The following is a 16,206-nucleotide window of genomic DNA, read 5'->3' on the forward strand; positions in this document are numbered from 1 at the left end:
CACATTTACGGTTTACCACAACCAAAAAAGACTCAGCTTTGCCCAGTTGAGGAAGGAGCTATTTGAAAACCATGAAGCTGTAGAGGCCGCTTTAGATAAGGAAAAGGCCAAGTGTAAGGGTGTCATATATAAAGGGAAGGGTAACCACCTTTCTGTATACAGTGCTATGAAATCCCTCCTGGCCAGAGGCAACATCCTGTTACCTGTAAAGGGTTAAGACGCTCAGCTAACCTGGCTGGCACCTGACCCAACGGACCAATAAGGGGACAAGATACTTTCAAATCTTGGGGTAGGGGGAGGCTTTTTGTTTGTGCTCTTTGTTTTCGTGGTTGTTCTCTCTTGGGACTGAGAGAGGCCAGACAGAAATCCATCCTCTGCAACCCATCCTAATCCAAGTCTCCAATATTGCAACCAGTATAAGTAAGCCAGGCAAGGCGGATTAGTTTATCTTTTGTTTTATGGGAAGTTTCCCTGTGTTAAGAGGGAGGTTTATTCCTGTTTTCTGTAACTTTAAGGTTTTGCCCAGAGGAAGATCCTCTGCGTTTTGAATCTGAATACCCTGTAAAGTATTTTCCATCCTGATTTTACAGAGATGATTTTTACCTTTCTTTTCAAATAAAATCCTTCTTTTAAGAACCTGACTGATTTTTCCATTGTTCCAAGATCCAGGGGTTTGGATCTTTGATGATTTTGTAACCAGTTGGTTAGGATATTATTCTCAAGCCTCCCCAGGAAAGTGGGTGTGTAGGGCTTGGGGGGATATTTTGGGGGGAAGACGTTTCCAAGTGGTGTCTTTCCCTGTTCTTTGTTTAAAATGCTTAGTGATGGCAGCATACTGTTCAAGGACAAGGCAAAGTTTGTACCTTGGGGAAGTTTTTAACCTAAGCTGGTAAGAATAAGCTTAGGGGGTCTTTCATGCGGGTCCCCACATCTGTACCCTAGAGTTCAGAGTGGGGAAGGAACCTGACAAAGGAGATTGTCATTAAAGACATCTGGGGATGGCAAATTAAAGACAAGATAATGTTGCAAAAACTGGGGAAAGCAGCCCACACCCTAGACATTAAGTGGGTGGGTCCATACTCCATTGTGAAACGCATCTCCCTAGTAGTGTACCAGCTACAGCTACCCGGTAAATTAAAATGGGTGCATGCCAATCAATTCAAAACATATTTCTCCCTAGGTTTCTGGACATGGCATCGTGAGCCTCAGTTGTGGACCAGCCATCTGCTTGGAACATCCGGGTTTCCAGCTGGCCATGGGATTCTCAGGATGATCGTAATTATTAGCAGGGAAGATACCTCCAAAGGCTCTCCCTGGCTCGAGCTACTGATGGGGCCCGAGCCACCATGTGGTGCGAGGCTGGAGGGGAGGTGCCTTGGAGACAGTGCATAATCCGGATAGACACAGCAGGACCACAGCAAAATACCTGGTGGGTGGCCCCAAGCCGCCCCTGGATCCCATTGGGACAAACCCTGTTCCTCCTGTGGTGGCCTGGAGTGGAAGTGGAATGGGAATCCCTTTGGCAAACAATAGCAATTACTGATCTCAGGATGTAATATTGTTGTTAGAACCTCCTAAACCAGGCCAACAACAATATCCATGATGAAAGCCAAGGCTGAAACAGAATGACTAATAATTCAGGGAGTTTTTTTATATGTGCCTCAGTATCCCCAATAGGCACATTTATGTTGTTCTTTTTCTCTCGCTCTTTCTTTGTTAACAGGATAAGGCAGTAATAACGAGCGCCCAGGGACACCCTGAACAGGAGCGGTGGGACCGCTCATGCTGCTTCAGGCCTTCAGAATTTGTTAGTGTGATACAATGTATGTATGGTGGCACATATCTATGGGAATCCTCGGGTGTCTGACGCTTTTGTCCTCCTTTGTTAATTTTACCACTGTTCAGAATTGGCCATGGTGGAAGAAAAGGTCACTTATCCATTGGCAGAGGGGGCAATTGTAGCTTAGCATCCTAGGAATGTGGCATCACGTATTATCTGGGATTGGGTGGTCCATCGCGACGTGTGGGAGGTGGCTCCCACCAATGACATGGCTAAGCGGTATGTGCTGACTACATCTTCTATCAGCACATATGGATTGCAGAGGGCAACACTTGGCAGCTCTGGCCTATGGAGTCCCCTCAAATGATATGTAGAGAAAAGGCAATGCCAGGTCGCTTTTATGAGATAGTTCAACACATCTGCTGGGAAGGGGAGGCATCGGGATATGCCCCCACTAAGGCCCATGTGTTTACCAATACCTCTGCGTGTGTTTGGAGGACCACCTATCCCAGGGTGTCCCTTGACTTGCTGTTATACTCTGAGGCACAAAAAAATTTCGGTGCATTGGCCCGCGGTTATGCAAAGTATGGTTAACATCTCTAACTATGTTGTGTTTAATTTTTCATGGATTACACCCAATGTTTTCCTGCCCTTGATGCACACCCAGGAACAACTGACCGTATTCCAGACAGATGCCTCCTCCTTTATAGTTTTGCAGCACACGTTTAATCTGGAGGAAGCTACCTTTGCCACAGACATTCAAGTGGGGCACCTATGCCAACAGGGGGATGTGCTATGCTATGTTACTAATGAAGCCAGAAGTCATTATTGGCTAGTGTATGCAATTGTTGCTGCCCTAACAATTTTGGGTATGTTATATTGCTGTTTATGTAGAAGGCCACTAATAATCCTGGTCACTGTGTCAGAGGGAGGATGGAAACCTAAGTGGTGACCCCTCACAACAAAATGTTGATTCGGAGTCAAGGGGGGGGAATGTCACACCCCAATGGCCCCCTCCCTCAGGGAGTCTCCGGGAAAGGCAGATCAGCATTGTATGTGGCTAACACTGTTGCAAGCATTGCAAAGCATTTTGGGGAGGGTCAAAGGTGTGTGAGTGGAGAGTGGAAGTTTCCTTTGCAGAATACGAGAGGCCAGTGGGGGAGAAAGAAGAAGAACAGAGAACGAGTTAACTCAAACATTCAGCTAGCTCCGTGTGAAGATAAGACACTGGCCCCGGCCCAAGGTCATGGGCTCTACAAGAAATCAGCAGCTGCCCAGCCATGAGAAGAGGAGAACTAAGTTGAGCAGAGCGGCAGAGATAGCAGCGAGAACAGTAAGAGCAAATGAGACGGCAACAGCGAAGGCCAATAGAAAGGAAAACAAAGTTTCCAGAGCCGGGATGTTTTGGGAAACCGAGGAGGCCACAGAAACCCGGTTTGGACTGGCACAAAGAGCACCAGAAGCAGAGGTCCCTGAGTGGAATACGACCCCCACAAGGAGCCCAGGACTTAAAACCCTCCTGAGACCTGGAGCAACTCGGAGATCAACAGCAGATCCTAGGATGACCTGGGCATGAAGAAAGTGATGAGTATATTTGCCAAATCTCTCTATACTTAGGAAGTATCAACAAATATTGGGGTTATGATATTAGCTACCTCAGGCAACTGCAAAATTTTAAGGATGATCAATGCATAAGGTTAGATAATTCTGAATATGTATAAACTATGTTACTACTTATATTAACCTTTTTCACCTTCTTTTTTAAACATAAAAGAACGTTATGAGCTCTCACCTTGGGGTGCTATGTGAATAGCATCCTTCAGCTTCCGTTCAGGGATAAATTTCCACTGGAAGACAGAATGATCAGCTCCACCAATAGAAACAACCCACTGATGATCATGTGACCATCTGACATTTGTCACATGAGCTGAATGCCCAAGATATTTTTTAAACTTTGCTCCTAGAACAAGGGCGGGGGGAGAAGGGGAAGAAAGCATTTTCGTGTATTCAGAATAAATCTTTCAAAAGCACAATGATTAAAAAACAGGGAACATTTCTATACAATGTGTGAAAAAATAACCATTAAGCTTTAAATTAAAAAAAAAATCTGCTCACTAGATGCCACCAATATGGATAACTAGAATTCCATTTGCTCTGCTTTGTAACAGGAAAATGGATCCATAAAGAGTCACGAAATTATGATACCATTCCCAGCCTCTAATCTGCCTGCATATCAAATAGTAAAATTTTACTTTCATGCACCAGTTTATAACAGATGAAAAAGCAGAGGCAGAAAGGAAGGGGACACATGCTAGGCTTTCATTAAGTTTACTACATTATGACAGGTTTCAGAGTAGCAGCCGTGTTAGTCTGTATTTGCAAAAAGAAAAGGAGTACTTGTGGCACCTTAGAGACTAACAAATTTCTAAGGTGCCACAAGTACTCCTTTTCTTTTTACTACGTTAGGATCACTTTGCTCACCTTGTACAAGATCCCATTGCTTACTTTCCCTGCCATCACAGAGTGGCATTTTAATTTTTATTTGCACATATTTAATTGGGTTCCCCTCTCTGAAAGCTTTGAGTGCCAGCTCCCACTTTTCCCATTGAAGAACTTTGAGTGTTAAGCAATTCTTGTCATGCATACTCATCACTACTATTACATCTGGTTAGCTCTGTTACCAAATCCTGCATAACAAACTCAAAATTCAGATATATGTCAAAAAGAAATTGGCTTCACAGAACTCATTGCAGGCGTTCTCATTATTTCTCTTCAGCAAATTAATTTGCTGTTTAATTAGTCACGCTCAAAACTACTTAAAAGAAGGAGAAAGCTGGTTTCTTTTAGATTTTCTGAAAATACTTCTTAGGACAGGTTTTTTAGATTATCTCAGTTAGCAACTAGCAAATGCCTTAAGACTATCAAAAGAAAACAAAACAAAATCTGAAGGACTTCTTAAACTGTATTTGCAAAAGGGAATAAGGCAAAATAACATTAGATATTCATGCCATTGTTGAGGGGCACAAACGGATGGTAAAATTCTATTTCTATAATACCCAAACGGTTATGTGAACTTGCCTAATGTTTGTCCTCAAGCCCATTAGGTGGGTCACACAGTTATAGCCAGGGCCATCCCGAGGGGGGCCTGGGGCCCAAGTGACGAATCTGTCACTTCCGGGACTGACGACGCCAGCCAATCACACTGGCCCGCAGGGCCCCCAAAGCGCGAGGCCGGAGCGGTTGCCCAAATTCGCCGTACCCAAGGGACTGCTCTGGTTATAGCTTGAATTAAAAAACATCAAAGGGTATGTGACCCTTAAAGAACTAGTTGATTGTAAAGTAAGTGCAGATTTACATGAGGATTCTGAGGATGTATCTAGGGCTCTAGGATCAGTTATATGTTTCTCAAGTATCCCTACATCATTAAGGTGTATTTTATAGATAAATTAAAGGACACAAATCATCCTACAGTATCTAAAAAAATTCAAAAGTAGTAACAAAATTTGATTCCTTTTGATACAGATTTCTTACATGATCTAACCATAGCTAAGGCTACAATTATGTCACCAAGGTCACGGAATCCGTGACTTCCATAGGCCTCCGTGACATTTTCTGCCCTGGGACGGCAGCTCCCAGCCCCTGCCCTAGTGGGGGGATTCCCCACAGCTGCCCAGCCGTGGCGAGCAACGGGGGGACTCCCCACAGCTGCCCATCTGAGGTGGGCAACAGGGAGACCCCCCACAGCTGCCCAGCCGTGGCAGAGGGACTGGCAGACCCTGCAGCTGTCCAGCCACCGACAAGGATGGGGGACCCCTGCAGCTGCCCAACCGCCACGGACAATGGGGGGACTCCCCGCAGCTGCCCAGCCGCAGCCAACAGCGGGGGAACCCTGAAGCTCCCAGCTGCCTAGGGGTGAGGGGACCCTGCAGCAGCACAGCCCCCTAGGCAGGGGACCCTGGAGCTCCCACGCTCCGCAGCGGAGGGGGACCCAGGAGCCCCCAGCAGCATTGGGTGCTGAACCCTCTTACCCCTTTTGTCAGGGATATTTTAAGTGAAAGTCAGGGACAGGTCACGGGCTTCCATGAATTTTTGTTTATTGCCTGTGACCTGTCCATGACTTTTACTAAAAATATGCATGACAAAAACTTAGCCTTAACCATAGGAGATTATTTCTCTGCTCTTTCAAAAACCAGAATTCAGTCTAGTCTCCAGGCTAATCTTAAACATTACGATGACTCTACCTCCTCGAATGCTAAAATGCATTTCAGGGGCTATGTCATATGGTCATGGCATCACAGGTTTTAAGATACAACAAATCTTTGAGACTTAGAGCACTTTTCTTGCTCAATCTGGATGGTTTCTGGAATAGAGCATTCTGAATAACTGTGAAGCAGCAGCAACTCTTTTTTGTTAAACATATGAGTTTGCAAAGATTTCCCTCTCCCCCTACAATACACACACAGTCTTCATTTTGGGGACTTCAGTTGAGAGTATGAGGTAGCTTGCTCTGGGCTTCAGCTTCAGAAATTTCATCTGAGATTTTCCCTTACCCTTAGTAGTAGGGTTGAGCAAGACGTAGAGCCAATCAAGAAAAGGTTTTCCACTCCCATTAAAATTTTTGAGATTTCAAATTTTTTCCCATTCCTGACCAGGACAAACCTGAGACCTTTAGAAGTTTTTAGTTGAAAACGAAGAGACACCCACCCAGCCACCCGAGAACAGTCAATGACCTACTGGTTAGAGTACTCACCACGGATGTGAGAGACCCATGTTCAAGTCTCTGTTTTCCCTGATTCAGACCAAGGACTGGTACCTGTCTCTTCCACATCCCAGTTGAGTGCCCTAACCGGGTGAAACAGATAAGTCATCTTTGCTGACTTCTTGCCCCAATCCCTTAGAGAGGGGTAAGGGCTGGAAAAGGGAGGGAGCATTATGAGGGAGACCACAGTTACAATGCCTGGAGACATGTTCCCTGCATGTCTCCCTAACGAGAAAGTCAGCTACTTCATCGCCTTCTGTAGGAGCACTGGAAGAGAGGGAGAGGGAAGGGGAGGCCCATTTCTCCTAAGGAAGGAGTTCTGAATTACTTAACCCCATATTCCCTGATGCTTAGTCCTGGCTGAACAGGGGTCAGCTGCTCAGAATAAGGAATAGCAGGACCTGAAGCAGCTGGAAACAGATGACCTGACAGTATATACAAGGCCACAAAAAGAGCCCGCACCTTTTTAATATCTGAGGCATTCTTGGCAGTGGAAGGCATTGGAAAACTGAGCCTTATATGCGAAATTTCTTTCTGCGAATGTCAATGTTTGACAATCTGTACTGTGTATGTCCCTCTTTCCCTAGTGCTTGGAGGAAGATGAAACTGTTGGCTGTCAGACAGAGTCTATGACTCAGGTTGAGGCTGCATCAACTTTGGCAAGACTGCCAAAATCCTTTTTGTCTTTTGTCTTTGGGGGTGTTTATAATTTTTATGTTTGCCAGCTAAGAAACTTCTCCTTGATAGTAAACTCCCACTCTGCCTTAATCAAGTCCTCAGAAGCAGGATGTAGAGGAACACAAAGCTCCTGATTTGTGCTAGCTAGGAAATACTTCTGAGACACTCCCTGGATTTTACAAATGGGCCCTGCTCTGGGGTTGATCCAACAGCATCTCCAGGGCTGCTAGAACTTTTCTTAGCATGACAGTGAAGAGGTGAAGAGGGAATAACCTCTGCTGAGGCTCCTCTTCCAGGGTCACACAATCAGAATCAGACAATTCCCCTTCGTCAGACAAGGTGGCAATATAGAGGAACTTCTAGATTAAAACCAGAAAGAAGCCGAAGTTATGAACTTTCATTTGGATACTTTAACTGGGACATTGGGTGCTGTGGCAGACGCCCATAATCTTAGCTACTTGGGAGGCTGAGGCTGGCAAATCGCTCAGGGGTTCTAGGCCACAGTACTATGCCAATCGGATGTCTAGTGCAGCTGACAGCCTGGCCAGAGGTTGGCTGAAGAACTGGCTAAAACACGAATGACGTATTGTGATCGGCGCTCTCTCTGTGAGGGCTGATGAACCAATTGATCAAGAATTTAACTGGGGCTTTTCCTTCCTTTCACAAGGAACTGTCCCTCTATTGGCACTGCTTTTATGCTCAGAAGCCCTAGGACTTGTACTTAGTAAATGGACACTATCTGTTTAAGGTTTCTTTGGGAAAAATGGCTCCAAAATGGCTCTGGGGAAAATGTATCTGTTATCTAGGCTTCATCCTGGGGCAAGGAGGTTCCCTGTGAGGGCCATGAGCAGACCGAAGGTCTACTGCCTGTGCAAGTTTGGAGGTGAAGAACTCTTGGAGTTCCTCCTGAAGGATAGTTCTAGCCCCTAACCCAGAGCTAATGATCCAGTCTGCCACCAAGCACTACAGAATGGGGAATGCCTACTTGGAATAAAAATTACCAATATCCACTGACCTAGATCTGCATATGAATGGAGTGTGACCACAGCAGACACTTCTGCAGCTCATGGGATCAGGTGTGCTGATACTGTGCCTCACTGAGTGCATGTGTGGGGGTGAATTCGTTCACTTTTCTAGAGCCCTCATAGAGATTCTTTGCACAAAGTTCTTTTATTCTTACTTTCCCTAATTACACAATTTCATCCATAGCATGAAACATGACACAGATCAGCAATCATGATAAAACAAACATAATTATAAAGGAATGCCCACAGTGCATTTGTTCTTCTACTGAAATTTCTAGAAACTGTGTACTACTGCCACATAGAACCTGTTGTGATATAAATCACTCTCTTATCCAAAGCACACACAAAAACATAGATCATAGACTCTGTAAGTCACTATTACATGGTTCATTTAATCAAACCATTACTATTTTCCATATTTGTACTTTATCATTCTAAGACTAAAGCTTTGCCATTTACATAACTCTTAAGACCTTTCTACTTTCCCCAAACCTTTATAAATATTCATTAATAATTTAAGTCAAACAAAGATATTACCTTTTCTTAAACAAGGATACCGGAATAGTTTTACTATTCCATAGTCATCAGCTGTAACCAAAACTTGACCATTAAAATTTCCATCTACAGAATTGATATCATTGATATCTGAATATTTGGGCCAGATTCCGTTAACTTCAAGGCCATAAACACATGTCCATGAAGCCCATTGGACGCCTTTTAATTCTTCTTTATTTGTTACTTCTTTTCCACCTAAAAATAAATACAAAGGCTTATTTTTAATAATTCACTCGTGCTTTTCCTTTAATAAATTTGGAGCTAAAATGATCAAAAAATGACCAGAACTCAGATATAGCTCAGACTGAGTTGAAAATTGTACAGTAAAACTATCTTTTTCAAACATTCTTTTTATTAGAGGCAGCACTGATGGCAACGTCTATAGTCAACATTGCTTAATGCTTTCTATTATAAGATCTAGTTTTCAATTGCATATAAAATTTTGCCAAACTTTTTGGCTGAAATTTTTCATAGCAAGCATCTGCCTTAGGTTGGTTTTTTTGTTTGTTTGTTTTTTGTTTTGTTTTTAAAGGTTCAGCAAACATGGTTCAGCCATTTCCAAGAACAAAGGTAGGGGAAAATATGTTGTTTGGCCCCTGTTAAAAAAACCCTTACAAACTTTTCAATGAGAAACCCTACAGCCTCCATGATTTTGAGCAGGAACTTGAAAATCTACCCAAATATGGCCAAATTACACATCTCTGAAAAACCTCAGTTTATATAGATTTGTTAGAAGTTGGTAACATGCTCCAATGATTCCACCTGCATTGCGCATGCTCCATCCACACATAGCTCTTATATGCTGACTGGACTGAGAATGCACCATCCCAGAGCTGCAGACATAGCTAGGGCCACTACGGTGCCAGGCACCACAACTGAGAACAGGCAGACTTCTGTTCTCTCAATGCCCCCCTTCTGGTGCCCAGGCAGAAGGAGGAAAAGCAGACTGACATGCTTAAATGCAAAGTAGTGAAGAGGGAGAGGAGGAGGACGGGGTGGGCTGGAATGGACAGAGCAGGGGCAGGCTATGGGGGTACAGGGACAAGTTGTGGAAGGCCATGTTATGGGCAAGGATAGCATGGTATTTACCAGAGGTGGTTTTTACCAGGTAAATCATGGTTTTTACCACTCCAGGAAAAACTAGTTAGTCCCAGTTTATGGAATTTTCTATTTTTAAAAGTGTTTATTTAATGCAGACCACATTACATTTAGTTTCAGTTACATATTCGAATTGTGGTTACATAAAACAGTAGATTAGGAGATTAATTTAGGGTTGTACAAATAAAAAAAAATTGCAGTGGCTGTAATACTAATATATGTAATTACAATACTGAACATTGGAAGGTCTGTATACGTTTTGGTTTGGAACTTTCTTAAGGAAGTTATATATGTCATGACTCATTTAATTTTTCAATATCATATATACAAAAGTAAAAAAAAAAATTGATTACCTGAAAATGATAATACCCCAGAGTCGTAAGAATGAAGTGTTAAGCAATCAGAAACATGCAGAGTTGCGATCTGCCAGTTGTAATACAAAGGCCCATTGGTGGTTCACTACTTTGTGTCAGCAACTCCTCAGGCCTGACGTACTCACTACACCTAACCCATTGTTTTCATGATATACACCCAAAAGGTGGAATGCAATATATCGCTGGAAAACTAGTATCTCACTGATCGTTAATATTCTTGTGTGATACATGTATGGGATGTGCACAAATAAGGTATGTGCTAGAATTACGTTCTGAAAATGTGTTTGAGAAACAATGCATAAGCACAGGTTTCAGAGTGGTAGTCATGTTAGTCTGTGTCAGCAAAAACAACGAGGAGTCCTTGTGGCACCTTATGCCCAAATAAATTTGTTAGTCTCCGAGGAGTCCTTGTGCATAAGCCAGTCTGCCCTAGACAAAGGAAAGGGTATTTGTTTGCTTGATCAGCCTGGTCCTCAGGCAGAGACAATGAAGGTATATTTACATTCAAACTAAACAGAGTCATCAACCTAGCAAATGGGGGAAATAGCCTCTTGCGGGGTCTGAACCTCCTACGATAAGTAATTGAATCACCTGATAGTATACAATACTACTGTATTATAGAAGTGTATCAAGTATGATCTTTTATGAAAGCTAATGACATACTGGTGATTAATATAATTGTGAAACGTACATAGTAATACTGTATGAGGAATTATGGATACTCAATAAAATTATGCTTTAAAGTCAGTGACCAAACAAAGGGAGAGAAACAGGTTTTCTGCCAGACAGAAGGGAAGGCAGTTATATACCTGTCTCCAATGAAATTAAGGAAGGTATGACCGAAAGCTGTTTAAGCCCCATTGACAGACAAATCAGCAGGGCAATGAGAAGTCCACAGGAAGGGAAGAAAAGCATGAGGTCATCCTGAGTCTGGGGACAAAACAGTGAGTTTCAGAAGATATAAGGAGAGAGAAGAGGCTATCTTGGAATCCATCAGTGGACAGCACAGGGGGCCAGAGTTCTTGAAACCTGAGCAAGATGGATCCTTCAACCAAGGGAGTTGAAATCTGTGGGAATCAAATATAAGTGAAAAACCTACGTAGGCAAAGATTTTTCACCTACAGCCCCTTGTACTTCTATAGAAGGTCCTGACTTAGAGAAAGTCAGCCACGGATGGAAAGAAAAAGATTGGTAAGAAATCTACCTTGAACCCAAGACTGTAGATTGTTGAGTTAAGTCTTAGCCACTAAAAAGTGTATTTTACTTTTATTTGCTTGCAACCAATTTGTCTTTGTCCTTTGTGCTTGAACTCACTTAAAAACTCTCTATTTTTGATTAAATAAACTTGCTTTACTTTTATTCTAAATTAACCAAGTACTGCGTTCAACTTGAAGTGATTATTAACTCTATGGTGCTTTTGTCTCTTTAAAGGAGCAACAGGCCTTATTACTCCTTTGAACATTCCTGGAGAGAGCTGGACATTTCAGGGCAGATGGTTTTGGGAAAATTCAGGACTGGGGATGTGTTGGGGTCACTTGGTTAGCAATAACCAAGGCTGCTGGAGACCAGAGTATGGCTGTCGCATAATGAGCAGGCTGCTGGAGTCAAAATTGCTGAACCATGGCAGAGGAAAACATTGATTTTGGATACAGAGTTTCTTCTACTTTAAATGAAAGTAAATGTGGCAGAAAGTTGGGATTTTTGTTGAGCAACCACAGCCTTGCAATTTCTTCTTATTCAGATGACAATTTCTTTCTTGCGTATTTTGACTGAAGGAGGTTGACACGGGAGGTAATTGCCTCACGAAATCTCTTTTGTATTTTTGTTTTGTGTGGTGCAAGATCTTCATTTATCAGTAGATCCAACCATACTTTGCATGCAACTCCAACTGTCGGTGTGCAGTAAATAAGATATATGGCTACACACTGAAGGAAGATAAACAGGAAGATAAACAGAAATCCTGAATAGCTACGTATTCAGTGAGCACTGTCCATTTTGTGCACTGAATGAAGCAGGGATCTTGTGGAAAAATATATTATATGATCATGTAATTAAAAGACTGTATCATAATGCATACACAACAAGGGGGCCAAATTAAACCCTGAAGCATGGGATTTCCAGACCTAACTTTTGAGTGCTTGAATTTGCAACCTTAAAATTTATTTAACATAGATTTTTGTGTGTAATTTCATTATGTCTCCATGGTGTGAAATACCTCACCCACTAACTCTGCTGATTATTTGCGTGTTTTTGATATCGCCAAAACATTTCCAATAATGGGGTTATACTACATTTTAGAGCTGAAAACTGTATCTTAAAATATTAATTTTCTTTCTTTAATGTTCACCTATCTTGAAAGGAGAAGTTTACAATTATACTTTTGTCATTGGTCGTTGATTGCTCACCTAAATATTATTGTAATTTTTGTATAGTTTTGCAAAGTAAGACTTGTTTATAGGATCAATTTCCATATTTACCTTAGCTTCAAGGGTCACTCATATTCCTTTTCTATTTCCAGCTAATATATTCCAGATTCTAATATATATCTAATTCAACTAATTTTTTATGACATTGTATTATCAAAATTTCCATGAACTAGAGGAGACCTGGAGCTGGTAGCTGAGGTGTGGGGGAGTCCCTCTGCCCTAATCCAGAGGGTGATACCACTGAAATTATGATTCTGTAAATTTTACAAAACAATTGACACTTCCCTTTCCTTTTAATCACTAACTTGCCCATGGAATGAGATTTTACTACATTATGCTCCCAGACTAATAGTTGTATCTCTGTATCAAAGTATTCTTTTTCCAAAACTTCAGTTCACTAGATAATTACCCAGTCCTATATTTCCAGATTTTATTTGCATTCTGATGGTTTTAAATAGATACAAATTACTTATTGCAAAAGCTCATCAGTTAACTTCATCAGTAGGGTTGCAAAAATCTAGTTCTAAAAAAATGTATGAATCTGCTGATAAGGGAGCTCTTGATCTTTTCAAGCACAAAAAGTATGCAGCTATTTAACACGAGCTCATAAAACCCTGGTAAAAGAGAGCATTCAAACGTAAAAAAAGATGGTTACTTACCTGTATTGTAACTACTGAATAGGAGCATGGACAGCAGAGATTGCACGTTTAGTGAGCTAATAGAAAATCATGATACCTTAAAATGAAGTCGGTATTATAAAATATCCTATATCTTTGTAGCTGAGGGAAGCAAGTTATGAGTCTCAGCCCAACACAAAAAATGTTTCCACTTACACAGGTAAGTACTCATAATAGATGGTTTCCCGCTGTTCAACAAAATGTTTTGTGCAGCTAAATAACAGTTCTTTGCTGTATGGTCTAGCCATTCAATAGCCAAAAGGTCAGGTGAAGACTGTTCAGATTAGAGTGAAGGACTTGACCGTACTGAAGGGACAATATGCCCTGTGGCTCATGGGACTGCTCCTTAACATGCATGATACTGCAGGTTCCTCTGCCTTAGTGCCCAACTTTAGGCTGCCTGCTTGAAGCAGGGCAGCCCATGCCGCAATCTTAGCATCAGTCTCTAAACAGTTAAACAAACATAAACACTGAATTTGGCCATCTGAGTCTTTAAATAAACAAACAAAATCTTAAAAGGCAAGTCCTTAGTTGCAGCGCTTGAAGTCAAGGCCCTGACCTGACCCTGGGTTCTGAGCTAGCACTGAGAAGCTCCTCCTGTGTTCCAATCTCAGCCAGCTTTACCCCTGAGAAGAAGGCAAGCCTCCTTAACTGGCCCGCTGGATCCCGATTGGCCAGTATCTCCTCTTGGGCCTTCCACGCCTTTGGAGGACTAAGTCTTTTTGGTAGCATTGCCTGAGCCGGGGCGTGAGGTGGTCAGGGCACTGACACCTCCAGCAGGTAGCAGACAAAGCCTGGACAGACCCTGTCACATATTTTCTCACACAGAATGGGCCTGAGAGCTCTATCTCCCCCTTCTGCAATAACCCCATCATCCTGGGAAAAGAAGTTGGTCCTGTGAATGAGGTTGGGGTTGTATATGAAAGGCAAACACCCTAAAATAATGTGAGGATTACTGTTCTTCATTTCCTTCAACCATTTAATGGGTTCATGGTCTATTATTAGGTAAAAGGAAGCCCCTAAAAGATAATGACACATTACCCCAATAGCCCATTTAATGGCCAGGCACTCTCTCTCACTGGTGGCATATCTAATTTCTTGCGACTCCAGTTTTCAACTTTTGTACAGTATCAGATGTTCCACAGCCTGAAATTTTGCACCTGTACTGCTCCCAGACTATGTGAGGAATCAACCATTTGCACTAAGAATGGAGTGAGAAGTTGGGACACCAGAGTTCAGGATGTTGGCACAGGATAGTTTTTATCTTTGTAAAGGTCTTGTCACATTCAGTTGTCCATTGGACTGTACGGGTGCAGTGGCCTTCTTGAGGCCTGTCAATAGATTGTGAAAGCAAGGATTGTGAAAAGAGGTACGGACCTATGATAATACGTGGCCAGATTCAGGAAAGCCCATACGTGTTTGTTGGTCTGGGTACCGGTGTCCTTCTTAAGACCTCTGTCTTATCTTGCAGGGGTTAAATCTGGCCATTCCCCATTAGATACTCCAGGTACCAAATTTCCAGCATCCCAAACTTACATTTTATTGAATTCGAAGTTAATCTTACCTTTTTTATTACTTCGGCACAGAGGCCATGTGTACCACATGCGGACTGCCAATTTGTACTAAAAATAAATGTTGAGGAGTTTGACACACTGCATTGAGTAAACATCAAATCGGGACACTGTACCATCTGGTTTGGGAACCAGCATTACCAGGCTACACTAGGAGCTTTTGGACTCCTCAAAGATGCCAAGATCTAACATGGCTCATACTTCCCAGTGTATGATTCCATGGAGTTACTCAGGAATATGATAAGTTCCATGTTCTACTTTTACCTCTGGGTTTGTCGGAATTCATCATTTGATGACCTAGTTGAATGGAGGAAACCATGTCAACAAATTCCTTGCTTGCCAGTGTCAAATTAGGGGTAAGAGTTTAAGCTACTAGCACATCCTCAAGGCTGTCTGTTTCTTGTGTCTAAGGGCTCAGATCCTCAGGGAGTTCCCTAAGATCTATAAGTATGTTTTCCTGAGCCCACCAGGGTTTTAACATATTTACATGGTAGATCTGGTGTTTCTTTTTGTCCAAATATTGAAATTTATAACTCACCTCTCAGACTCAGTGGACAACCTCATATGGGTGCAACCATTTGGCCAGGAGTTTGCTCTCCACGTTGGGGAGGAGCAGAAGCATGCGGTCTCCTAGGCTGAAAAATCCTCTCCTAGACACCTTTACTATACTGCTGGGCCTGGGTTTTTTGTGTCCATAGGAGATTCTCCTTCGCAAGTTGTCCCAGCCATTTAAGACACTCACACATTAGTAGGATATACTGAAACACATATTTGAGAGCATGACAGCTGCTCTTTAAGGAGACCCAAGATTCGTTGAGGCCATTGGCCATGTAAGAGTTAAAAGAGTGAGAAGCCTGTTGAGGCCTGGGGAACCTCTCATACTGCAAAGAGGAGATAGGGAAGCAGCTGTTTCCAATCCCTGTAGTCCATCTTCACAAACTTTTTTAGCATTTGCTTAAGAGTCTTGAGTGAAAATAAAGACAAACGCCATGGCTATGGCTTTGGCAGTAATTGAGAAGAAGGGAACAACCTCTGGGTAACAGGCTGCGTAATCCACTATGATCAGGAGCTATTGTTGCTCCCTTGCACTTTTTTCCAAATGCCCCAATATGTCCATCCCTACCCACTCAAATGGCATACTTACGAGAGGTAAGGGGATTAAGAGAGCCCAGAGGTTTCCTTTAGATGCTACTGTCAGCACTCAGGGTAAGGCACACAAAAGCTCACCACTTATTGGTAGATCTGTGGCCAAAAAATCTGGCC

General features: G+C 42.5%; 1 protein-coding gene across 4 annotated transcripts in view; it reads right to left on the minus strand.

The window, feature by feature from the left end:
* EML5 (EMAP like 5) overlaps positions 1–16,206 on the minus strand; it is a 299,416-nt gene that overhangs the window by 165,443 nt on the left and 117,767 nt on the right. For all 4 annotated transcript variants that reach the window (XM_043547824.1, XM_007055929.4, XM_043547826.1 and 1 more), the window contains exons 10-11: positions 8,780–8,992; positions 3,573–3,740 (exon numbers count right to left, since the gene is read on the minus strand). In XM_043547824.1, the coding sequence (XP_043403759.1) occupies positions 3,573–3,740; positions 8,780–8,992 (381 nt within the window). The remainder of the gene's footprint in view (positions 1–3,572; positions 3,741–8,779; positions 8,993–16,206) is intronic.

The sequence above is a fragment of the Chelonia mydas genome, chromosome 6 (genome assembly GCF_015237465.2).
Source record: "Chelonia mydas isolate rCheMyd1 chromosome 6, rCheMyd1.pri.v2, whole genome shotgun sequence".
NCBI classification, from domain to species: domain Eukaryota; kingdom Metazoa; phylum Chordata; order Testudines; family Cheloniidae; genus Chelonia; species Chelonia mydas.